General features: G+C 35.9%; 1 protein-coding gene across 1 annotated transcript; it reads right to left on the bottom strand.

The window, feature by feature from the left end:
• Positions 1–5,471: 5,471 nt before the first annotated feature.
• LOC127838587 (complement factor H-like) lies at positions 5,472–11,109 on the bottom strand. The gene is made up of 6 exons (XM_052366415.1): positions 11,052–11,109; positions 9,216–9,440; positions 8,440–8,688; positions 7,702–7,899; positions 6,964–7,191; positions 5,472–6,216 (listed from the first exon to the last, which is right to left on the bottom strand). The coding sequence occupies exons 1-6, from the start codon at positions 11,104–11,106 to the stop codon at positions 6,041–6,043; spliced, it is 1,131 nt and encodes a 376-aa protein (XP_052222375.1). The 5' UTR covers positions 11,107–11,109; the 3' UTR covers positions 5,472–6,040.
• Between the last annotated feature and the right edge of the window lie 16,856 nt (positions 11,110–27,965).

Below are 27,965 nucleotides of genomic sequence, written 5' to 3'. Positions count from 1 at the left end.
CTTGTGCGGACTGCACAGGCTTATATGGGACGACACTTTACGCACAGGCATTAAACCCCCTTTTCACAGAGCACGGTTCATATATAATTGCATAATGAATTACATATACCATATAAATGACATTTTTATGACAATATGGCAACAAGTATCTTTAAAAGGATTTTCATTGTATTATGTATATGATTCTGTTTTAAGTCTCGATTCTTATCCGAATATTTATTATTCACCAGAACAGCGTTCTGCATTAAGCATTTAACAAGCACACACATCATTGAATACATAACGAGTCAACAATAATGTTATTAGAATGATTAGTGTCCCCAACCCAGAAATGCAATGAATGTTGTAGGACAAACGTGTGTCATTAACATGAAGACGCCAGATATCTTTCACACTGGGAAATCAGTTGAAAAGAAAACAAGCGGATTTGATATTCCAAGCGAAATCATCATCAACATCAACATAATCTTAATAATAACAATGATGCTGCTGCTGCTGCTGTTGCCGCTAATGATGATGCTAATGATGATGACGGTGATGATGCTAATGATGATGATGATGATTATGATGATGATGATGATGATGATGATGATGATGATGATGATGATGATGATGATGATGATGATGATGATGATGATGATGATGATGATGATGATGATGATGATGATGATGATGACGATGATGACGATGATATTGATGATGATGATGATGATGATGATGATGATGATGATGATGATGATGATGATGATGATGATGATGATGATGATGATGATGATGATGATGATGATGATGATGATGATGATGATGATGATGATGATGATGATGATGATGATGATGATTATGATGATGATGATGATGATGATGATGATGATGATGATGATGATGATTGTGAAGCTGCTGCTGCTGCTACTGCTGCTGCTGATAATGATGATGATGATGATGATGATGATGATGATGATGACAATTCATATTTCACATATTAATGACCTACTCCATAATATAAACATGGGTGGATACATTGAAGAAAACACACATTTGTCACCACTCACAAAAATAAATGTACATATTTACTATATGCGAAGTAATTACATAAAATGAGGCAGATTACATACGAACAATACTTTTTGGTATATGACCTATGACAACATTATGTTTTTATTATACTTCATAATGTTGAACGATTGACATGCATTTTCATTGATTCACAGCAAAACCATTTTCTGTAGGGAAAGGTTTCAAACAAATTATAATTAAGACAAATACTTGATAATATGAGCCTCGTTTTATGTAAACTGGGCTTAATGCCTGAGCGTCATTCCAGATTAGCCTGCGCAGCCCGCACAACACTGGATTTTTGTTCAGAGGGTATTTCAATTTAAAGAAAAATTCCGCGAAAGCGGAAAGTGTCGTCCCTGATTTTCTCTGCTGACTGGGACGACACTTTCAGCATTCGCATTAAGCTTAGTTTAAATAGAATGCGGCTCACTTGATACTATAAACAATAAAGAGGATCTTTGTTGGATTTGGTGGAATATCGATTTTAAAGGGGCCTTTTCACAGATTTTGGCATTTTTTTAACTTATTTATTAAATGCTTTATATTGATAAATGTAAACATTGGATCGTAAAAGCTCCAGTAAAAAATCAAGAAAAAAAATAAAAAAAGGAAAAGAACATTGCCCGGAGCAGGTTTCGAACCAGTGACCCCTGGAGTCCTGCCGGAGTCCTGAAGTAAAAACGCTTTAGCCTACTGAGCTATTCCGCCGAGTACACAGTCTTGACGTATTTTATACCTTATATAAGCAATCTTCGTAGTTTCACAAAATTTAACGACAAAAACAGAACTCTCCAAATTATTCAATCGTTTCGCGTTGCAACGCATTATAATTTTTAGGTTTTAAAATCGTCAAAAGATGCATATAATGGCTATATTAGAGCAAGGTTAATGTTCAGTATTACTGTTTCCTCACAAATATCATAACTTAAACGAAAACTTACGAATCTGAAACAACTTTTTTCAATTTTGTCAATTTACCAAAGCGTGAAAAGATCCCTTTAAATCACGAGTAATCATAGAAAAAATATTTCCATGAGTGACCCAGCCACGAGTGAAAACATATTTTTCTACGATCGCGAGTGAATCAATGTCGATATTTGAACGAATCCAACACATTTTATTAGTTTTTAACTCTTCTGGTCAAAGGCCAGAAGAGATTATGGGACGGCGTGGTTTCCGTCTGTCCGTGCGTAAGACTTGTTCTTGTTTACGCGATAAAGTCCACAGTTTTGATCCTATTCTTTTCAAACTTGTTCAATGTCTTAATATTAATGAGGACTCGAACCCTATTGAAAATGGATTACATCAGAGTAAAAAGTTCAGAATTATCTCCCCTTGAATTTGAGAAAATTGTGAACAAAGGCTTGTTTACGCAATAAAGTCCACTGTTTTCATCAAATTATTTCCCAACTTGCACAGTGTCTTTATCTGAATGATGAGTCAAACCCTATTGAAAATTATCAATATCGGAGTAATAATTCCAGAATTGTCTCCCCTTGAATTTAAGAAAAATGAAAATGCAGTTTTTTATGTGATAAAGTCCATAATTTTCATCCAATTCTTAGCAAACTTGCACAGTCCCTTGACATTTTGCTTTCATATTTTGCAAACTCCTTTACCAACATGACAACGATCTATAAACAAGAGCAGACAACTGTATCAAGCATTTTGTAAGAATTATGGCCCCTTTTCCATTTACAATATGCATATTACTTTAGTTACATTGCCATAACTATTTTATTTATGATTAGATTTTTTTAATACTTTGACAAAACAACACTAACCTTAATACCACAATGGATTCCACTCAAACAATACCCAACGCTCCAACCCAGAATCCCCTCCCCCCCCCCCCAAAAAAAAAAATATTTGTGTTTTCCTTTATTTATTTTTGAAAAATAATCTTATAAATGACCACACCCCACATTATACCATTATACCCCCCTTTCAACCCCTTACCCCACCCCAAACTATTTTTTTTTTATTAATACTTTGAAAAAACAACACTTACCTGAATACTACAATGGATTCCACCCAAACAATACCCCTAGCCCCAACCCAGAATCAGTGCCCCACCCCCCCCCCCCAAAAAAAAATTGTTTTATTTTTTTATTTTTGAAAGATCATCTAATAAATGACCACACCCCACATTATACCCTCCTCTCAACCCCCTACCCCACCCCTAAATAAATAAAAAAAAATCCTTTTTTATTTTTGAAAGATCGTCTCATAAATTATTCATAAATTTCCCCATGATGGCTTACGTTATACTGTCAAACACTCGATTAGTCGAGCGCGCTGTCCTCTGACAGCTCTTGTTTAAAAAGAGCGATATCGAAGCAATAAGTCCAGAATGACTTCCCCTTGAATATGAGAAAATTTTGAAATCCCACTTGTTTACGCAATTAATTCCACAGTTTTCATCCAATTATTTCCAAATGTGCACAGTATCTTTATATCAATGAGGACTTGAACCCTATTGAATATGAGCAGTATCGGAGAGATAAGTACACAATAATCTCCCCTTGAATTTGAGAAAATTCTCCGTGTTTGCGCGATTAAGTACACAGTTTCCATCTTATTCTTTCCAAACTTGCACTGTGTTTATAGCAGTAGAGCGATTCAGGCCATCATGGGCCTCTTGTTATTGTATGCTACAAATGATTATTTTTGTATTTTTGCCAAAAACAATCAGGGAAAACAATGATAATTATCGATAACGTTTACTGTTATTTTTCACTGTTTGAAATACTGAATTATCAGTTTTAATTCACTGATCTTTTTATATATACCACCGGAAAGCATACAATCAAATCTGATAATATCCACATGCACAACGGATTCAATTCTAGACTGCTCATTTAGAACTAGTTAAATATACACTGTAGATAATTTATTGGACGTTTATCTCCAAATACAATTAAATTGAATAAGAATTTTATACTATTATTTGACCATCACAAAATACACACTAACTGCAATTTGTAATTATTTCTTCTTTTTTTCAACTGCCTGCTTGACAGATGCTTTACAGCAGAATAGCACGCAACGCTGATTGTGATGGTTCAAAACATTTTTGAGACAACCGCTGAAAATAAGATTGACCCCACTTGAGACAGAATCAACGATTGCTTCAATATTAAGGTTGACCCCACTTGACACAGAATCAAAGATTGCTTCAATATTAAGGTTGGCACGACTTGGCACAGAATCAAAGATTGCTTCAATATCAAGGTTGACCCACTTGACACAGAATCAAAGATTGCTTCAATATTAAGGTTGGCACGACTTGGAACAGAATCAAACATTGCTTCAATATTATATAAGGTTGACCCCACTTGACACAGAATCAAAGATTGCTACAATATTAAGATTGACCCACTGGACACAGAATCAAATATTGCTTCAATATTAAGGTTGACCCCACGTGACAGAGACTCAACGATTGCTTCAATAGTAAGGTTGGCTCGACTTGACACAGAATCAAAGATTGCTTCAATATTATACATTGTAAATAAGGTTGACCCCACTTGACCCAGAATCAAAGATTGCTTTACTATTGAGGTTGACCCCACATAACGCAGAATCAAAGATTGCTTCAGTATTAAAGTTGATTCTGATTAATAAATAATTAGTCAGAAACATACATCATAGCTGGGCCGTGCGCCTATAATTGGGCATTTGATGGTTCACTATGTGCACATTTTATGACTTATCTCAAGTGATGTAAATTCTTTGATTAGACGAACCAGTTGAAGCTGTACTGTCTTTATTTTCGGGTCGATGAATCCAAATGATTTGTTTCGACCGGAAACTATTATTATTTTTTTAAATAAATAAGCATTGACGAATTCAATATATGTTTCGAATTGTTTGTCTGTCACGCATAATTCAACACATCAATACGAAAAAATAATCGCTCTGACCAGTCATTCGGCAGGTTGACCAATTTTTTATCAACATGGTGACCTAATTTGAACTTTGTAACAATTATACGTAACTAAATTTTTAGATGATTATATTGTTGTAAAAGCACCGCACCAACACTGCAAAGTACCCTTATGTATACATGGTTAAGCCCAATAAAATCGGGCTGACCATATGGCCGTATACGACCTTTTTACCGCATAGTTTTTATGTTAAGCAGTGTGCTCGGAAAATGGTTTTTAACCGAAGTCCCGAGGGTAAACAACTCTATTAACATTATTCTGAACTTGACCTAGATAATGTCAAGATAAACAATCTGACCATGTTTCACTTATATTAAGTCATGAATGTAGATTTACAAAATAATCATTCTGTTTAAGTTTCGTGAACTTTGGATGAACACTCTAGCCAGCAGCCACCGCCGGACATAGATTAATCACAAAAGCTCGCAATATGCACTTCATGCTTAAGTATAAAGATAAACAAAGTACATTTTTCCGTATTGTATTAATAAAAAATGTATTACAAACTTTGTGAATATATCATATGAAAAGTATACATACTATTTGCAATAATTAACAATGTTTTGAATTATAGCTATAGCCGTGGACTCTGTATCCTATAAACACAAACGCGATGTCACAAACTATCTAAAATTTGTCTCACCAAACAAACGCATATTTGTCCCTTTTGTTTTCATGTACCTACAATCAGAGTGCAGAACATACATATTTTTAAGGTGGCTGCCTATTAATACTGTGTTTGCTTGTATAAAATAATTATTTTCAAAACGTTCTTCATGTTTAAACTTCGAGTTTTCGTTTACCTGGCATCACAGTAGTCTATTATTTTACATTTCAGAAAACAAAGGGTAAAAACAATATCTGAAAATGACATTTCTGAGGTGGAAAAAACTTTGAGTTTTCTATACTTCACACTCAATCTAATCTCTCATTCAATGAGGATATTTTACCGTTTACAGTTTCGAAGCAAATGCGTTAGTCAGTTATTTCCGGTTTCCATCAATGGCGATATCGTCGTACGGTAGTAAGCCACTTTACAGACATGGTAGGAAACCATGGAGCCAACTTCCGTCGGCGCAATAGTTCATCCGGGTATTTCCGTCCGCGCAAGTCTGTGTTACACTGACACCGTCCATCACGAGTTTCGGAACCGGAAGTAGTTGTGTATTTGCATCATTGAGATTCACAGACGCCGGCCGGGCGCAATACTCTGAAACAGGCGATAATGAAATGAGATTTATGAAATGAATTTAAAACACATTTTAAGCTCCAAGCCTGCGTGAGAATATAGTTTACAGAAAGCATTATCAGCTATTATCAGAAACATTAATACGCCTGCGAACTAGTTTACAGTGTATCAGATTTCGATATATTACGCTGGGATGAAACAACAGGCGGATCAAAATCCGAGTGACTGCAACATAGATGGACTCATTTAAAAGAAATATGAAAATAGCAACCAGAAAAATATATATCGTGAAAATTGTCTACATTGTTGTCCTTTAGGAGTATACTGTTCTAAATTGGAGCATAGTGTTCTAAATATGCAAACATGTGGTTCTAGAATGGTTTTATGGTATGCAGAGTTATTCAGTTTAAGTCAAACATAAAAAAGCATTCATAAGATCTTTAAACATTACTGTCAATTTGAATGTTTAAAAGATGAGACAATAGTGGGGTAATCATTTCCATCCAATAAACGTCCAAGAAATACAATAAATTTATGGCATTTCATGAATATATCGTTCAAAAGCTCAAACTCATTTTTCATATACAAATATGTATAATATTTGTATTTCAGTACTACCATATTATTGTAATGACATTCACGTTCATACATTACCCAGCACTGTAAAGTGTAAGCTTTCCATATTCAGAATTGAAGTAAATATTCTTCTAACAATATGAATTACACACATTCATATTTATGATATCATTGATTGAATGGTTTACTTACTTTTGCAGATAGGTTCCCTTGGCAACCAACGGCCCTCGTGACACCATGCCCTTTCAACTCCGAGTGTTGGGTATGCGTCGTCACCGCAATTTATCTTCACCGCCGCACCATGGGGGAGTCCAGAGTTCAATGCCCGACCGACGGGCTGTGCATAACCGGACCCTGTTCTGGTTGAATATCGACGTGATTGATATAGTGTGAAATTGGCACTCAACTGTGGGCAGCGCACTGGTATATTAATTAAAAAATAATAAAGTTATACCTTATAATCATATAACCAATTAATATAGAACAGTGTTCATTCATGACAGTGACAGCAATAATTTTTGTAAACTATTTAAAATATAATAGCGGTTATATGTTATTATAATAATTATTGTTATGTGTTACAGATTCTGTACCGTATGAACACTGGAACAGATCTGCATAATGTATGTAAACGAAACAATTTGGTATTTTCTTACAGATGACTGAATACGTACAGATAATTCTGTCTTTACCTACAAACGAATGTTCGCTAAACACTTTGATAATACAATCGGATGTGACGAAATGCTATTTCATGCTTATTATTGTTTTTATTGACAGAATGTATCTGATCATGGTTACCTCTGAAACTTAGTTGAACTACAAACTGTAAGAAATAGTAAGAATGAACAGTTTGTTGTTCTGTCTCATTCCTGGACCTCAGTAACAAGATTATACAATTGCAAGGAGGTCTCGAAACTTTTCACTTACGTATATCACACTGCGGTATCGGCTCGCTCCAAACTCCTCTCAAGCATCTGATACTTTTCGGTGATATTACTTTAAAGCCTACGTCACATATGACGTCATAGTAACCGGAAGTGACGTTCTTCACGAGCTTGCCGTGTGAGATGTCTGGTTCTATACACAATGGTATCGTCCTGGCGGTAGTTATTGGGATGCGAACATCTGATAAATGCAATAATTACAATAGTGACTTTATTAAATAAATCAATGAATGAATAGTTCAACACAAATGCTGCATTTGAGATGATGTTGAAAAAAAAACACGTCATTTTTGTTCTGTGAATACATGTTATGATTTATAAAATATGTTTTCGTCCTAAATACAGTTAAACCGTGCATTTGATTTAAAACGTACAAAACAAACTCTTCCAATTAAATAACAAACTATATTGTATGTGAATTTTTTTTTATTTTCTTTAAAAAGTTATTTAAAAGTAAATCGACTAATTTGAAAAGCATTAGTGCTTATTTACAACAGTATTAAAAAATTAACATTCAAATATTCGTATTATAAATATACGATAAATACGCTTGTTCTTTCAATTAATAAATAAATTTCTCTTTTTCGTGTGATTTATATATCTTTTTTATTCTAGTTACGAAATACAATACTTTCTCAAAATTGAAATTTCACAATATTTGTGTTGACAGCAAACTTGATTGATATCTAGATCACTTTGACCTATATTGTGATCAACATACTATTTTGAGTAGTTATTTCTGTATTCTCTTTTTTCTCCGACGTTATCGTTGTCCTATCAACGCAAATGACGTCGGCTGACGTCCATTCGCCGTCAACGCACTTCACGTACGCTATCGTTCCACGCTTATCGAAGCCTGCATTACATTTGTAATGTACAACAGTCTGGTGGGGAAAGGTTATGTAGGGCGTGATTCTTTCGGACGCTGTCGCATTCTCAACCCTATGGGGTGCTCCGCAACGTGCATACTCTAAAAATGAGCCGTGCTATGTGCAAACGGGGCTAAATTCACGTGCGTAAAGTGTCGTCCGTACAGGCTCCTCATGGACGACACTTTCTGCTTTTATTGTATTTTTCGCTTCAGGGAAGTCATTTCTTAGCGAAAATCCACTTAAAGCAGACAGTTTCGTACCTATTAGAATGTGCGAACTATTATAAACTGTGACGACACTTGACGTACATGCATTAAACTCCGTTAACCCCAGAGCGAGGCTAAATTATTAATTGTTATATTGTTTCAGTAAACACATATATTTACTTACAACTTGGTGAAAATTAAGTGATACAGATGATATTATGTGAATACATTTTTATATATAAAAACCTACAATTATGTATTGTATTGCTTTTTTGTGGATATTGTTGATGTTTGTAATCCATTTAGCTGGTTTATTTCGAGAATGATTTATACCACCCAAAAGATACAGATCTAAAATGAAAACACAAATGATTATTCAAATAATGCTTTACAAAACACATTGTCCAACATATATATACCTTGGCAAACCGGAAGTGCTGGGCTCCAATTTCCGGCGCTGCACAAATGATTGCTGACTTTTAAAACAGCATCCCCTTGACGGTCCTTGTTACATACCACCCGGATCCACGTGCCGACAATAAGCCGCTCTCCGGCGTCGTAGATAGTCTTTCCGGAAGCAGTCCGCCCGTGATACCGCCGATAAGAAGCCCTGCTAAACTGCGAACTCGATGGGATCACACAGTCTGAGGAAACATAAGAAATTAAGCCTCGCTCTACGAAGACGGTGTTTAATGCATGTGCGCTAAATGTCGTCTTAGATTAGCATGTGCATGTGACTAATCAGGGACGACAGTTTCGGTCTTTATTGGACTTTCACCAGGAAAAGACTTCCTTAAAACGAGAAAATAACATAACAACGGAAAGTGTCGTCCCTGATTAGCCTGTTCTGTCTGAACAAATTAATACGAGACACACATGCATTGAACACCTTTTTCCCAGAGCAACACTCGTATATTCAAAATAACAATTCGGTATATTGAAGGCGATGAACTGATTTTCGCTGAAAATGGAACAGGCAAACGAGAAGCAACATAAAATTCACATATTAAAACGTCAATGTCAAAGTTTTTCGTTATTGATTGGCTTCTAGTGACTGGTCAATACTTACATGCGCGCAATCAAATAATGTTAATAAACATTAGTGACACTAGCGACAATGTTCCGAAACTACTACGTTTTACGTCATTTTTGTTCACGCTGCACCTACTTCTTGCCAGCGTTTAAAACAATCACAAGTATCATCAACCCTTTACGAACCGCTGATTTTGATAAGAAATATAATTTAATTATCTAAAAAACAATAATCGAGTCATCAGTGCACGTATTGACATTTAACGGCACAAAATAAACTGGAAGACAATTTAAAGAAAAGCAAACGTACAAAAAGCCTGCGTACATATGATAGTAAAATATGTAAGTATACCGGACAGAGCTTCATGTAAACCACCAAAAAGAAGAAACCCTATGAGAACTATGATCAAACGTGTGAAATAGTTACTATACACACTGCCAATGCATGCCTTTACCATTCGTGTCTGAGACTATAGCCGTCACAATACTTAACATAAAATTCACCGCGTTCACTTTGAAGTTGTCATAACATTATATAGAGATACTTGCAATAGGTAGTTTTAACCTATTTACTAATGGCATAGGCTTAAGTGACATAGTACCAGACAATGGATTGTCATAACATTATATAGAGATACTTGCAATACGTAGTTTTGACCTATTTACTAATGGCTTAGGCTTAAGTGTCATAGTACCAGACAAAATACTTTCTGACATTCCGTGTTTTTTTTTGTCAAGACTCCTTATTTTTTAGTGCTTTGGTTCAATATCTGAGAAGATTTAATAATATGCATGTCGTGTTTTAAATTGTCAAGCATTGCGGTATATGAAAACATTTTTTTTAACTTGACAATAAATTAAACATATTAACTTCGTAAACGACGTTCGTTCGAGCAAGATTGAGTTAGCACAACAAGTTAACCTTGATATACAATTATGTCGATTTCTGATTCATTTAAGCCTCGCTCTGGGAAAATCGGGCTTAATACATGTGCGTAAAGTGTCGTCCAATATTAGCCTGTGCTCTGCGCACAGGTTAATCTGGGACGACACGTTCCGTCGACATGGACTTTTTTCGTTTGAAGGAACTGTCTCCTTCGTTTTAAGGAAACTCCGGTCATTACGGAAAGTGATGATAAGCATGTGCGTATAAGCCTTACGTATAAGCATTAAGTCTGGTTTTCCAAAGCGCGGCTCCTTTTTTAAGTACAGAAAGTTCTTACCGTGTGCTAAAATCTCCGAAGCACAGACGAGAGCGATTATTATCTGTCCCCACATGTTGTTAAAAGTTTTGAGTTTAAATGTCAGACAAAGTTGCGTCCATGTTTTTATACCGACCGAATGAATGATTGCAAAGTGATTTTCGTTCATTAAAGTGTTACGTGCTCTTGAACATGAGTATGCGTTTTATTTTGATGAAGAAAACTCGAACTACATATGGACATGGATTACATTTAACGCACATGCATTAAGCCTAGTTTTGCCATATGAGGCTCATGTGTACTTCGATCAACAATATACACTTGACGTACTATTTTGTAAGTGTTGTAGCGACTTGTGTCATCCTAATTGCAATGAATATCTGTTTGTAAAAGTGATTCAGATATAAATGCACAATTGAACTATGGTTCATAGATACCATTACTCATGGTGAGTCCTGCATTGTCGAGACGCCACTTCCATAAGATGGATCGATACGATTCTCAACAATAGATTGTCGTCGGGAGATAATTTAGTGCACCCATGTGTATCAATGCTGGAATTTCAATTACATATCATAAAAGTACATGTATGCAATAGTTTCGTGGACCTGTTATACTTTCGCATCAATAGGATCCTTAAATAGAGTACATCTGAAAAATGCCCAGAATATTATAAGCATTGCTAAAATCAACTTATAATTGAGAATACATTCGAGATACAATTTGAAATTTTGCTAAATCCCAATGACAATGTAATTTGTTGTTAGTCCGTCCGATGTTGAATAGAAACTGGCCAGTTGGCCTTTACAATAGGAAGGACCTGACGGGCGAAGAACCATATTTCCCCATCATTAAAAATGTGGCCATTATGACACGTAAATAATAAATATTACTATCTATTAAGTTCATGAACGAAATTATATTTTATTTCGCAATGAAAGCAAAACTGTATATGGTCCTCACGCAAAGCAAGTTTCATAACAAACATAGGTTCACACGAAACACTGAGGGTGTGAGAAATATAAGTTTTAAACAAGAATTAGTAAATAAAAACTTTGGTTGTGAAATGGGCCTCAGGAAACATCTTCACAAGAGTCAGTAACCTTTGCTGAACGGAGTTTAAGTGATCCACTTAATGTCAACTTCATAGTAATATCCGCATGTGAAGGCGTCATTCTACATTAAAATGACTCAAAATAGTTGAATGACTGCGTTCTTGAGTACAATTATGCACGATGATACTTCATAAGTAGCGTGTATAGCAAAAGAAACAATTTATATACGTCACTCGATAAAATATTTATGAGTAATGACTGCACTGTCATGCCGCCTTAATTACGGTTTGCTTCCTGTATAGGTCATCGGTTTGCATTGTGCGTTGAATCTGAGACCTTTTGTGTGCTTGTGTTCCGAATCTGAGATGCATGGTATACACGATATACATTGTGCTATGAATCTAAGATACATGGTATACACGATATACATTGTGCTACGAATCTGAGATACATGCCATACACGATATACATTGTGCTACGAATCTGAGATGCATGGTATACACGATATACATTGTGCTACGAATCTAAGATACATGCTATACACGATATACATTGTGCTACGAATCTGAGATGCATGGTATACACGATATACATTGTGCTATGAATCTGAGATACATGCTATACACGATATACATTGTGCTACGAATCTGAGATGCATGGTATACACGATATACATTGTGCTATGAATCTAAGATACATGGTATACACGATATACATTGTGCTACGAATCTAAGATACATGCCATACACGATATACATTGTGCTACGAATCTAAGATACATGCTATACACGATATACATTGTGCTACGAATCTGAGATGCATGGTATACACGATATACATTGTGCTATGAATCTAAGATACATGCTATACACGATATACATTGTGCTACGAATCTAAGATACATGCTATACACGATATACATTGTGCTACGAATCTAAGATACATGCTATACACGATATACATTGTGCTACGAATCTGAGATGCATGGTATACACGATATACATTGTGCTATGAATCTAAGATACATGCTATACACGATATACATTGTGCTACGAATCTAAGATACATGCTATACACGATATACATTGTGCTACGAATCTAAGATACATGCCATACACGATATACATTGTGCTATGAATCTAAGATACATGCTATACACGATATACATTGTGCTACGAATCTAAGATACATGCTATACACGATATACATTGTGCTACGAATCTAAGATACATGCTATACACGATATACATTGTGCTATGAATCTGAGATACATGGTATACACGATATACATTGTGCTATGAATCTAAGATACATGCTATACACGATATACATTGTGCTACGAATCTGAGATGCATGGTATACACGATATACATTGTGCTATGAATCTAAGATACATGGTATACACGATATACATTGTGCTACGAATCTGAGATACATGCCATACACGATATACATTGTGCTACGAATCTGAGATGCATGGTATACACGATATACATTGTGCTATGAATCTAAGATACATGCTATACACGATATACATTGTGCTACGAATCTGAGATGCATGGTATACACGATATACATTGTGCTATGAATCTAAGATACATGCTATACACGATATACATTGTGCTACGAATCTAAGATACATGCTATACACGATATACATTGTGCTACGAATCTAAGATACATGCTATACACGATATACATTGTGTTCCGAATCTGAGATGCATGGTATACACTATATACAGTGTGCTACGAATCTAAGCCCTATATTCTGCATAATTTACATTGTGCTACGAAATGATGTCATGTATTTCGTAGAGAAAACAATAACATAAACGTCCATTTCAGTTTTCTTTGCGTTTTATTTTTGCTTATTAAGTTTTAACACAGCGTTTCAAATGTTCTCTGAAATGCAAAATAAAAGCTTGCCCTTCCGGGCTCGCGACAAAAAAAGTTGTGTGACCGCAATGCCCAGTAGTGTGCGTGACACTCCACAGTTACTTACTTAAGTCAAAAATACAGATACAAACAACGAAACAGTCGATTGTAACGTGTGCAAGATATTATGGGCCGTGTGCAGAGTCACGTGTCTAACAACTGCAACGTTAATATGCAACGGACACATAACGAATACATACGTCATTGACCGAAGTTTTGACAAACAAGTTAAACAAGGACTCGTGTTTGATACTTATTGCCGTGTGATACCCGAGGCAATATCATATAAATGAAATGTTGATCTATGCGTAATTGTCTTTTGAAGATGTAATTTAAATGTATGATGTATGAAATTTGGTTTAATGCGTTGATACAAATTTCGATAATTATATTTTAAGCCCTATTTTATGCATGACACATAAATAAAAATAAATATGTACAAAGACGAACAGTTTTTATTATTATCGTGATCACATGTGTTATAAATCTAAATAAACTATATCAAATTATTTCAGAAATCAGCAGTTTTGTGTTTGATTTCGTATATTGTTCCTGAAATCTCACTAAAAGTCGTCATTCAAAAATGTTTATGTTTCAATTAAATCAGAAGACCCTTTTGTGTGTTTTAATACAATAGTTAGACTACTATTTTGAAAATTATTTCGGTTGAGTAAAAATTCGAGGAACTAAGACCTGAAAAAAAAAACAGCTAAAATAATTAAAAGTTAGTGGTTTTTAACCTACATAAACTGTAACAAATAGTGGTTTTGACCTAAAATAACACTGCGGTCATTTCATTGTTTGTTTAGAGTGATCTTATATGCATTGTTTGTTTAGAGTGATCTTATATGCAATTGTATATATACGAACAATATTTGATTATTATAATGATCACATGTCTTATAAATCTAATTAAATCAAATTATTCCAGAAATCAGCAGTTTTGTGTGTGATTTTATTCATTTCCACCCAAAATCACTTATAGATGATGATAAAAAAAGTCGTTGTTGGAATGAAACAAGGAGGCCATATTTGTGTTTTTAAAACACTGATTAGACAAAAATGTTAGAAATTGTTAACTTGGTAAAAGAATTCGCAGAATTAAAATTTGAAAAATGGGCAAATTTGCATAAATAAAATGCGAAATTTGGTGGTTTTTAACTAAAAAAAAGCGATGTGTTTGTGAAACACTATGTCCCCATATATTTGACCTTTGACCTTGAAGGATGACCTTGACCTTGACCTTTCAACACTCAAAAATGTGCAGCTCCATGAGATACACATCCATGCTAAATATCAAGTTGCCATCTTCAATATTGCAAAAGTGTACATTAAATGAGCAATTTTGACCCATATATTTGACCTTTGACCTTGAAAGATGACCTTGACCTTGACTTTTCACCACTCAAAATGTGCAGCTCCATAAGATACACATGCATGCTAAATATCAAGTTGCCATCTTCAATATTGCAAAGGTGTACATTAAATGAGCAATTTTGACCCATATATTTGACCTTTGACCTTGAAGGATGACCTTGACCTTGACTTTTCACCACTCAAAATGTGCAGCTCCATAAGATACACATGCATGCCAAATATGAAGTTGCTATCTTGCACAAGTTATGGCATATGTTAAAGTTTGGGCAAACAAACACACCAACAGACAGGGCAAAAGCAATATGTCCCCCACTATAGTGGGTGGGGGACATAAAAATACATGGAAAATAATTTTTTTACTGAATTATCAGAAAGGTTTCTGATACATATCTAATACCCAAAAACTGACACCCTGGGTAATTTCTCATGACGGAAAATGTCTATTTATTTAATTATTCCAGAAATCAGAGGGAAAACTTTCGATTTTGAGTGATTTAACCCAAAAAAATTCATAGATATGCACGCCTGTGACTCTTAAAAAATGGGTTTTCTGGAAGGATATAAAATTCTCTTTTCAAATATACACAAACATTCTTGGCCTCAAAACTTGCAATAAACACAAGTGGGCTCTCGAACCATGATAATCTGCTTTATGGATTTATTTATTATTAAAGTAAATGAATATTTGCCAAAAAAGCATAATTTCCCCCAAAAAATGACTTTTTGACCTTACAAAAAGTAAAAAATTAACAAAATACTTATAAAAAATGTTTGTCTTGCAAAGATTTTCTATTATCAGCATAAATAGTAATAAAGTATTGTAATATTTCATTTGATTTGTAAAAGATCGCTACAAAAAATCAGCACCTCGATATTTTCTCCTTTTTTGATAGGTTGGCGGCCATTTTGAAAATGGCGGCCATTTTGAAAAAATATTAATTGGGTCCATACCCTATTTTGTCTTAAATACTTTAAACTACCAATGAGCAAAGTGTGTTGCTTTTATCAAAAAGTGAACAATTCCACTGAATACAAGCACCATATGTGATGGAGGACGTGAACGCGGTTAGATTTTAAGGCAGCTTTAAGGTCTGGAAGTGTGAACTCGTTGAATGCAGTTATTTCTTTATTTAAGGACTGACACAATATGTTGAGAATATTATACACATGAAGGTATCTGTAATACAAAAAAAAAGAAAAACACTTGCTTATATAACATATGTTCAATTAATATTGAAATTATAGATTGGAGTAGGAAAATCCTATTTTTGGTACTTTAGGCGGCCATTTTGGAAGCCATTTTGACTTATATGCAATATTTTTTCATTTTTTTTCATGTAGAAACATATTTTAATTAATTTATAACATAAAACAGCTAATTTCAATGCCAAAATTTTAATCAAATATGGCAGTAACATATAATTTCCTAAATTTTGGCGGCCATCTTGAAAATGGCGGCCATCTTGAAAATTGGAGATGGGTCCATAGCTAAAATTGAATAAAATACTTTTATCTACAAATGTGCCAAGTTTGTTGCTTTTATCAAAAAGTGAACAATTCCACCGAATACAAGCACCATTTGATCCCGCTATAACTCTTTCTTTTCAAAGGAGAACTTATTTAATTATAGACAATTGTATCTTGTTAGGCGTATTTACATTTAGAATATAACATATAGTATATATTTTGGGGGAAGATATTAATTATTTTGCATTTTTATACGCCCGTTTTTTAAAAATGGGACGTATTATAGTTTCACCCTTGACGGGCGGCGGGCGGCGGGCGGCGGGCGGCGGGCGGCGGGCGGCGTCCACAGCAGTGTCCGCTCTCTAATTCAAATAGTTTTTATCCGATATTCACCAAACTTGGTCAGAAGTTGTGTCTAGACAATATCTTGGTAAAGTTCGAATATGGGTCATGCCGGGTCATAAACTAGGTCACGGGGTCACTTAGTGCATTTCAAGGATTAAGCATGGTGTCCGCTCTCTAATTGAAGTAGTTTGCACCCGATCTTCACCAAATTTGGTCAGAAGTTGTGTCTAGATGATATGTAGGTCAAGTTCAAATATGGGTCATGCCGGGTCAAAAACTAGGTCACGAGGTTACTTAGTGCATTTCAAGCATTTAGTATGGTGTCCGCTCTCTAATTGAAGTAGTTTTTATCTTATCTTCACCTAATTTGGTCAGAAGTTGTGTCTAAATGATATGTAGGTCAAGTTCGAATATGGGTCATGCCGGGTCAAAAACGAGGTCACGAGGTCACATAGTGCATTTCAAGCATTTAGCATGGTGTACCCTCTCTAATTGAAGTAGTTTTCATCTGATCTTCACCAAATTTAGTCAGATGTTACATCTAAATGATATGTAGGTGAAGTTCAAATATGGATCATGCCGGGTCAATAACTAGGTCTCGAGGTCACTTAGTGCATTTCAAGCATTGAGCATGGTGTCCAAAACTTTCGAACGGGCGTATCTTGTGACAGTTTGGCACTCTTGTTAGAATTCGGTTACACCGAGCACGTGGTTTCATAAATTTAAATGGAGAACTTGTATAATTATGAGCAGTTGAATCACTTTAGAGATTTAGTGAAATGTATATGTATAACATAAAAATCATTATAAATTCTGGGAAAATATATTGCATAAGTGTTTTTGTGTTGTTGTTGTATTTTTTTTATTTAAGAAAGACCGACCACCCAGTGGGCATCAAACGTTTTACGAACGTTGCTGCAACGTAATATTTAGGTCGCAACGTCGGCAACCATTACCGAACCTTGCCACAACGTTGCATACAAAACATTACCCGCACGTTTCATCATAACGTTGAAAGGACGTTTCAAAAACGTTGCATTCTGATCTCTACATTAGTAACCACTTCCGAACGTTTCTGCAACGTTGCACGCAAAACGTCGGTCGAACGTTTGAGAACCAGTTGCAACAACGTTGCTTCTAGGTAATTGTGCGCTCTTCCAAGTGGGAACCCAAACGTTGTTGCAAAGTCGTATTTAGGTTGCATTCAACCGTTGCAGTTTGATTGTCACAATGGTGTATATGAAAGTTTTCCCGACGTTTTTTTTTCCAAACTTTGCTGAAACGTTGTATTTAGGTTGCATTCAAACGTTGCAGTTTGGTTGTCACAATGGTGTATATGAAAGTTTTCCCGACGTTTTTTTTTCCAAACGTTGCTGAAACGTTGTATTTAGGTTGCATTCAAACGTTGCAGTTTGGTTGTCACAATGGTGTATATGAAAGTTTCCCCGACGTTTTTTTCCAAACGTTGCTGCAACGTTGTATTTAGGTTGCATTCAAACGTTGCAGTTTGGTTGAAAGTTTTCCCGACGTTTTTTTCCAAACGTTGCTGCAACGTTGTATTTAGTTTGCATTCAAACGTTGCAGTTTGGTTGTCACAATGGTGTATATGAAAGTTTTCCCGATGTTTTTTTTCCAAACGTTGCTGCAACGTTGTATTTAGGTTGCATTCAAACGTTACAGTTTGGTTGTCACAATGGTGTATATGAAAGTTTTCCCGACGTTTTTTCCAAACGTTGCTGCAACGTTGTATTTAGGTTGCATTCAAACGTAGTATTTTTTAATTCTTTTTTTAAATGATATAAAAATAAAAACTATTTACTGCCAACCGCCCTTTCGAGTATTATTGGCAGATATTCACACTGTCGAGTCCGTTTCCTAGAAAGAACAAGTACTTGGTGTCTATAGAGGGGATAATGAAACGCTCCCCAATTAGGAATCGTTCTTTATAATAATACAGTTCACGCATAGCATCAATAAAAATATGACTTCTTGTAAATTTTAGAAATTCAATTTTTTTAATTTTACAAATCATTTGCTTAAAGTTAAAGATGCTTAAGATGAACTTTAACTCAAAATCGCCGGATAAAATATATTGTTTAAGTTGTGCTATGCATTAAAATGGTAGAATCTAGTTTCAAAGTTTCAACCGTCGCGCGCAGCAAGAGGGTAGATGAGGGTGCTTGTCTCGAGGGGCTTCGGCGGTTGGGGGGTCGGGGCTGGGGCCGTATACGGGCGCGGGGGGTCTCGGGCTCGCTCGGCGTGGGTGCGCTCGTGCGTGGCGGCGTGTTCTGCGCTCTGGGAACTGCAACGAGATACGGCCCACCACGACTGACTGACGGACACAAGCAACCGACAAACTCCTCCTCTTCCGCTCCAGACAAATACACAACAACCACAGTACACATACTTCACATCACCATCTACATATCACCACCGTGAGACCCGGAACGCACATGTGTGGTGCTCGCACGTGCATCGCTCAATATGAGTGATGCGCGTGCTGGTGCTATATGTGGGTGTTCTGGACCTCACATCCTTGGTGATGAAGTGGTGGGGGTCGGGTTGGGTGTCTTTCATTTGAATCGTATGCGGGACGCCCCACGTGATCCGCATCCCAACATCACCACTAGATACAGGGCACAGTAAGGTCTCATTGACCAACGTGCACTGAACTTTATCAAAATAAAAATAAAAATCATTTGGATTGAATACCCGGGTAGCCGGGGTAAATTTGACCTACTCTAGCTCAAAATTAACCTTTATCCCCTGAAAGGTTACAGGGGCAGGTCCAGCTTAAATGACTCCGTGAAGGGGCATGGGACCTGTAAATAAATTCTCAACAAACAAACAAATCAAAGTTTCATGGGCACGGAGAATAGACTTGAAACCGAACCGGAAGTAACGGCATCGGTTATATAAAACGAAATGTGGAATCGTCTGAGAGGATTTTAAGGTCGGTTAAACATGTTGTTTTATTTATCATTACAGACGAGACAAACATTTCAAACGGAGAATTTGTTTCCTAGGTGTCTCTTTAACAAATATGCCTAGAAATAACGCAGCAAATAGTCTGCAATAGAGAAATTATTGGGTGCGCTTCCGGCGTCATTTAAAACATTGAACGTGTAGACGTTTTGTTTAACCTGTTAATGATTTATATGGCGATACAACGTACAACTTATGGAGGTAGAAACAATAATTGTATCTTTATTTTGTTTATGGGCAGTCACGCTAAGAAATAACAAGAAATATCTTCACTAAGATCAACGGAATTTGACGTTGGTTTGTTTTGGTGAAAGATAATCATTTAAAACAAAGTTCGCATTACCCTTTCTATATGCGCAATTCCTAACTGCACCACGAAGAATGAAAATTAAGTAATGCTAAAATCACAAATAGTTGGTCAATTTAATTACCTGTTTACAATCGAATCGGCTGACAAGGTCGCGTCATTCTCGTGGAAATCGTTGGTTTTAATACTTGATTGCTGTATAAAAACTCAGAAGTGCAGAGAACGTTGAGATCTTTAATTTAAAGTGATATTATGGGCATCTATCAGTTGATAGGTGTCTATCGCAACCGGTGTTTATTTTTGTGTTTTCACTTCATATACACTTATATTTGCTAATGCAGAATCAACATATCAAAACAATATCCCGGAAAGAGAAAAATAATGCATTTGAACATCAACCTTACTTTCGTTTTGACAACTGGCGACAGCAATAATTCGATTTACTATGTGAATCTAAATTTGGTTTTAGTGCGGATTCATTCATACGACACAAAGACACTATTTTGTTTTACGGATCATTTCGGATTAGAGGACTCACCATGTAAAATATCGAATATAATATATATTTTTACAAACAACTGGAAGCAAGATAAGTTGCAGATAATTGGTCAGTAACCATATTTTAGCTAACTCTTTTGACCTGATAATTCTTTTAATCCCAATTCAACAGTGAAAAATGCCCATAATATCTCTTTAAATATACAAAGGGCGCCGAGCGCCATTCCGCAATAGTGTCAACACATTAATTCTGTAATAAATTAATTACGAACTAGCTGTAAAAGCGCATAAATCATATCAGCGTACATAAGAAATGTTTGTGGCGTTCTTTCAAATCACGAATACGATTCCCGAATATATTATTTTAATAAATATCAGTCAATAAGATTTCCGAATATATTGCTTTTAATCTGTCAATACGCTCATCCAACAGTAGGGCAACACAAAATAAACAACTTCCAATGCTATACGCGAACATGCATAGTGCGTACAATTCTGGAAGGTTTAAAACGTAGTCACGTCAGAAGAAATCTCAAGTGTCCCATATCTCAATCCGTTTAAATGCTGCTCGAAAGATATAAATGTATTTATTATCGGTAAGGTGATACATTTCCAATGGAGCGGAAATCAAGATTTCCACGTGCACCGATTTGTAGTGTAGAGCGTAGACGTAATTCAAATCGTTTTATTAATTTATTCTCTGTTTGTTTAAAGGTTAATATTATGTTTTACGTGTTTCAGTATAATGGGAAATACTTGCGTACTAGTATGCATCATGCGTCAAAAACTGATCAATGCCGTTCCCTTACATCCCTCCTTTGCCTATATAGCAAACAAACAAAAACTCTGTTTTTTGGTACTAGCCGCAGGGACTCGCAAACCGGCTGTCCATTTATTATTATACTTAACATAATAACCATCATCAAAACGTCAAACATACATCACATAAAACAATCTTTCTAACAGTCATCATACAGTGACATTCTATGTAAATTTAGTTCAATACATATATCAATTATTCAATTTCATATATAATTTCCATAATATGAAATATTAACACATTATTTTAAAAAAATAACATGTATACCGTGCGAGTTCCCAAAGCTGAATGACGAAAACTGACCACGTTTTAACCATGCACGAATATCCTCGTGCTTCTAGAGCGCCTCTAGCGGCAAATTCATACTGAAGGGAAAGTAATTTTCGACTCATTCAATTAATTTCAAACATCGAAAATTATATTCCCCTTACATCCCTCCTTTGCCTATATAGCAAACAAACAAAAACTCTGTTTTTTGGTAGTAGCCGCAGGGACTCGCATATCGGCTGAATTAAAAGAACGGGCTACTAAACGTAACATAATTGTCAACAAATAAATATTATAACAATTGTTCTTAATATTTACATAATTATAACAATTACAAACCTAAACACTTAGACACCCTTAGCCTGTCATCTATCGAATCCTTAACATAACCATCCTTCGCGGACTCACTGGACCATCGTCCGTGACGCTTAAACAAACGGTCAGGAATACCCATGTTAGCTGCCGCTGTGGCTCCACCCGATCTCAATGAATGTAAACCATAACATTTATATCACTAACAAAAGGTTTGATAGCATCAATTAAAAGTTTTCTTAAATTGCTGTATGATAAATGTTTATAACATTGCCTTAGTTTAAAACCTTCTTTTGTTTTTGACAGTTGAGAGAAGACAAAACATTCTGAATCACTTGGTATCTTAGCCCACACAAAATATCTTTCAAGATTAACTACTGGGCATAAAACAGTACCAGTTCTAGCTAAAGGCACCCATGCTCCATCCCGATACTTGTCGGTCTTGGATGACTGAATAAAAATACTCATATACATTGGGTAAATAATAATATCACATCTCTTTAAATTAAACAACTCACTACTTCTTAAAAATGCAGCATAGGAAAGTAACAGTGCACAAATTGTCCTTTGATTAAACACATTATTTCTTTATACAAACAGTGAAAAAACTTGTTCAAGTACAGATACAGAAATTGGTTCTTTTCTATTCGAATGTTTGCTTAGTCTCCTCTTAGCAGCCTCTAACACATTTTTAACTAAATTAGAATCGGTTGGTGATTGTAAGTCCAACAAGTCATGATACCACTTTATACTATAAAAAGCATTCACAATAGGACTTGGTGACTGAGCAGTTTGAATTAAAGATGTCATATATAAAGCCACATGAAACGCCTTGGAGGGAAAAGTATCCTCACTGGTTAAGTTATTACTCAAAGCCCAATCACACCACCTTTTAAACCCCCTTCTGTATGCCTCTGATGTGTTCATAGCTCTTGATTCTTTGAGTAACTCCGGCAGCAAGGACACTGCCCCCACCAAGACGTCAGGCAGCGCGTTTATGTCATCTGCATGTCTCTGAAAAAACAGATGTAAACACACAAAAGTTCAAAACAAACTAATACATCCCAATGTATATTAATAACCCGACAGCCGATACCGGCTTAAACGCACATTCCCACACCTGGTGTGTAACAAGCCAATGTGGCTTCTATTAAGACAAGCGCCTTAACCGCTGAACCATCAGCGCATACTCATTCACGAGTAAAATTAACAAAATATTTAAACACACAAATTCGTGTTTATAAAAACTTTAACATTAACACACTCATTAAAACAACAACAACAGACAAATGCATTAATTTATAATACAACCACGACAACCGATACCGGCACGTCGCACCGTGCTTAAACGCACGTTCCCACACCTGGTGTGTAACAAGCCAATGTGGCTTCAATTAAGACAAGCGCCTTAACCGCTGAACACATCAGCGCATACTCATTCACGAGTAAAATTAACAAAATATTTAAACACACAAATTCGTGTTTATAAAAAACTTTAACATTAACACACTCATTAAAACAACAACAACAGACAAATGCATTAATTTATAATACAACCACGACAACCGATACCGGCACGTCGCACCGTGCTTAAACGCACGTTCCCACACCTGGTGTGTAACAAGCCACTGTGGCTTCAATTAAGACAAGCGCCTTAACCGCTGAACCATCAGCGCATACTCATTCACGAGTAAAATTAACAACATATTTAAACACACAAATTCGTGTTTATAAAAACTTTAACATTAACACACTCATTAAAACAACAACAACAGACAAATGCATTAATTTATAATACAACCACGACAACCGATACCGGCACGTCGCACCGTGCTTAAACGCACGTTCCCACACCTGGTGTGTAACAAGCCACTGTGGCTTCAATTAAGACAAGCGCCTTAACCGCTGAACACATCAGCGCATACTCATTCACGAGTAAAATTAACAACATATGTAAACCGACAACTTCGTGTTAATAAAAAATTCAACATAAACACACACATTTAAAAAACAGACAAATACATTCCAATTTCTATTACAACCACTACAGCCGATACCGACACCTCGTATCGTGCTTACACTCACGTTCCCACACCTTGTGTGTTACAGGTCACTGTAAAATGGCAAGCGCCATAACCGCTGTACACCTCAGCGCATACTCATTAACCATGCACGAAAACCTCGTGCTCCCGAAAACCTCGTGCTCCCTCTTTTGAATTTAGGGCAAAAACAGAATTAGTTATATAGGGAAACACCTTATTCATGATATGGTAAATTACACATGAAGAGTAGAGCCTTTAAAACTCAACGAAAAAAGCAATCATTCTGAACCGCAGGTTTTCTGTACCAAATATTCCAACACCATTTCTGCATGGTGTATATGAATCTTTATTTGTAGGCAAAAAGATAAAATCTTTAACAAATGCACTTAAGTCGCCAGAATTATCACATATAAGTGGCCAAAAACTAGCCGATTTCCATTCTGGCGCAACCAAAACGCCTTTCGCTTTACAATACGCCATTTTACTCAAAACTCTGGGAATTAGAGTAACAGGAGGAACGTACAACCCAAAAAACATACTCCAGTCAAATGTAAATGCATCGATACCTGCAGATTTAGGGCACCAAAATCTACTAAAGAATGTTAAAACTTTAGCATTATGTTCTGACGCAAAAACATCTGCATCTAAATGGCCCCATTTACTTTGCAACATTTCAAATACATTTAAACCAATTCCCCAGTCATCCGTCTCTACAATCTTAGATAAATAATCTGCCAAACCGTTTACTTCTCTCGGAATCCATTCAACTTCTAAATGAATTGAATTTTTCACTGTTAATTGGAATATTTTGATAGCTAAATCTTGTAGATCCTTTTTCATAGAACCTTTTTTAATAACACTACAAACTCCCTGATTGTCTGTAAACCATTTAACGATGTGACTTGCAAGCACATCAATTAATGACTTTAAAACTCTATAAACTACACAAAGTTCCCGCCAAGTAGAAGACATTTTAGTCTCCTCTGACGACCATGACCCATGCGCCACACCATTCACCGTCCCTACCTCATATCCGGCATAAGACACAGCAGATGCATCACTGTATACTACTTTTGAACACGCGCCAGTAGCAACAAGCAATCTTTTGTTAAACAAATTGAGCGTTTCTCTCCAAAATGCCAATGGCTCTACACTATCGATTGACAACTTAACGTACGCATTCCACGTGCACTCTTTCGCAACATCGATACTCAAATATCTAGTCCTTATTTGAGCTACAGGGCCAATTACAATACTCATAGAAATAATTTGACCAATAAAACTAGCTACCTTTCTTACTGGCAAATATACAGAGCCCAATAAACTATTGATGGTATTCATAGCCTTGCTAATTCTTCTTTCAGGAATTATTATTGAAAACTCTCTCATATTAATATTAACACCCAGCCACTCCATTTCCTGTACTGGTTCCCAGATACATTTATTTACATTAGGGATAAACCCAGAGAGAAGCAAATCTTGCTTTATATCAGACGCAAGCTTTTTCGTCTCCTCATAATTATCATGTGTACCAAAACCATCATCCAAGAACATAATAACTCGTTTACCTTCGCCCCTCCACTTTGTTATAAGTGTCCTTGTAAGCTTAGTGAAAAAATAAGGTGCTACACCCAACCCGAATGCAAGAACCTTGAACCTAAAGTAACTAACTACACCATGATCATCTTCAAACGAAAACCAAGGTAAGTTGTATGTTCAGAATATATATCCACAAAATGGTAAGCAGAATGTATATCAAACTTTATCATAAATCCCCCTTCTTTAACAAACATCAAACCTAATCTCAAATCCTCATATTTAACCGATTGTTTCCATACGTGTTTATTTACCCATCTCAGATCCAAAATAAGACGCTTTTTACCATTACTTTGAATGGATACAGAAAGTGGATTAACAACACAAGGAGGGGCATCTGTTTTTTCTACCAAATCCCGATCTAACAAATCTGTAATTGCTTTCCTTACAAACTCCCTATTATCACGTGCTGATTTATTGTTTTTAAGCAATACGCTTTCGGGTAAAGAATAAAATGGAATCTTATAACCGTGTTCTATAGAATCAATAATAAATTGATTGGCGCCAATGTTTTTCCAAAATTGGATATGTTCTTTCAATATATTTTTAACAATAATGTCTTTCTGACCTTGCTTGTAAATAAAATAATCATTAGTAAATCTGTCATTTTGTTCATGAATGTAATACTCATCTTTAAATACAGCACTTTCGGTCACGGGTGGGCTCGCCTCAGTGGCATCAGTACTTCCTGGCCTGAGCGCTCGCTTGCTGCCCTCTGGTGGTGGGGCACGTCCGCCGGATGTGACCGACCTGTCCACACGTGAAGCATGGCCCGAGCTGGGGACCCCATCCAGAGTAGCCACGAAAAGAACCAATCGACGGCATGTGTTTATTTCTCGTGTGAATTTTCTTGGCAACCTCCGATAAAACTTCCTTTGCGTAGTCGCTTTTCTGGTTTTCAATTGCCCACATGCATTGCTTGATTCCTTCATGGAAATCACAATTGAAATCATATCATATTTCCATTTAATGTCATTATGGTCTTGTTTAGACGACACTGGTAAACTAACTTGCTGTTTCACGTGGCTCGCTCCATGTCGTCCATTGTGTAAACCCCAGCCGAAAAATAACAAGTATACCGTGCGAGTTCCCAAAGCTGAATGACGAAAACTGACCAAGTTTTAACCATGCACGAAAACCTCGTGCTTCTAGAGCGCCTCTAGCGGCAAATTCATACTGAAGGGAAAGTAATTTTCGACTCATTCAATAAATTTCAAACATCGAAAATTATATTTATGGTTTATTCGTTTGCATTCAGTTTGATCAGACCTTCATCGAAACAATGCTATTTTAGTCCGGTTGTTTAGGTCCACAAACAAAGTATGGGTGGAAATCTGACGCATGAAAGTTGTACATTCGTTAGAGGATATTATAATGCGCCAACACTCGGTGGATGCTAATTTTTGTTCTCGCTACGTACTCAATCGTCAAAACTATTAGATAGTGTGACGTTAATAAAATAAACACGAACGCGACATTACGTATCTTCTTTAGTATGGTTCCATGGATGTATTTATGTATATCGTAAAAAAACTAGGTTCATTTCTAGCCATATTAATGCATGCCGGCATTACACTTGGAGTCTGATTTATTAAAGTGAATATACTCAATACGATTTGTAAAGCAAAATTGCTTATTATACCTTGGTAAAAACGCATTTCCCGGGTCCCTATTGCAACGAAGACTAAGTAAACAAACAACAAATATAATCGCAGCCTTAATTCAAAAATCCCAGCAATCAATTGTATCTGCATACTTTATTAATTGATGTGCGTTGGTGCGTATCTTGCAGCACTTGTAATATAATCCATGTAACAAAATTAATACTAATAATAAATACATATAATAATGACAATAATAACACAATATAACACATCAATAACATAATTATGTATATATACAATAAACTGCGGTAATAAGAATTAATAT

The sequence above is a fragment of the Dreissena polymorpha genome, chromosome 7 (genome assembly GCF_020536995.1).
Source record: "Dreissena polymorpha isolate Duluth1 chromosome 7, UMN_Dpol_1.0, whole genome shotgun sequence".
Classification (NCBI taxonomy): domain Eukaryota; kingdom Metazoa; phylum Mollusca; class Bivalvia; order Myida; family Dreissenidae; genus Dreissena; species Dreissena polymorpha.
This window is presented reverse-complemented; position numbering and strand designations above follow the sequence as displayed.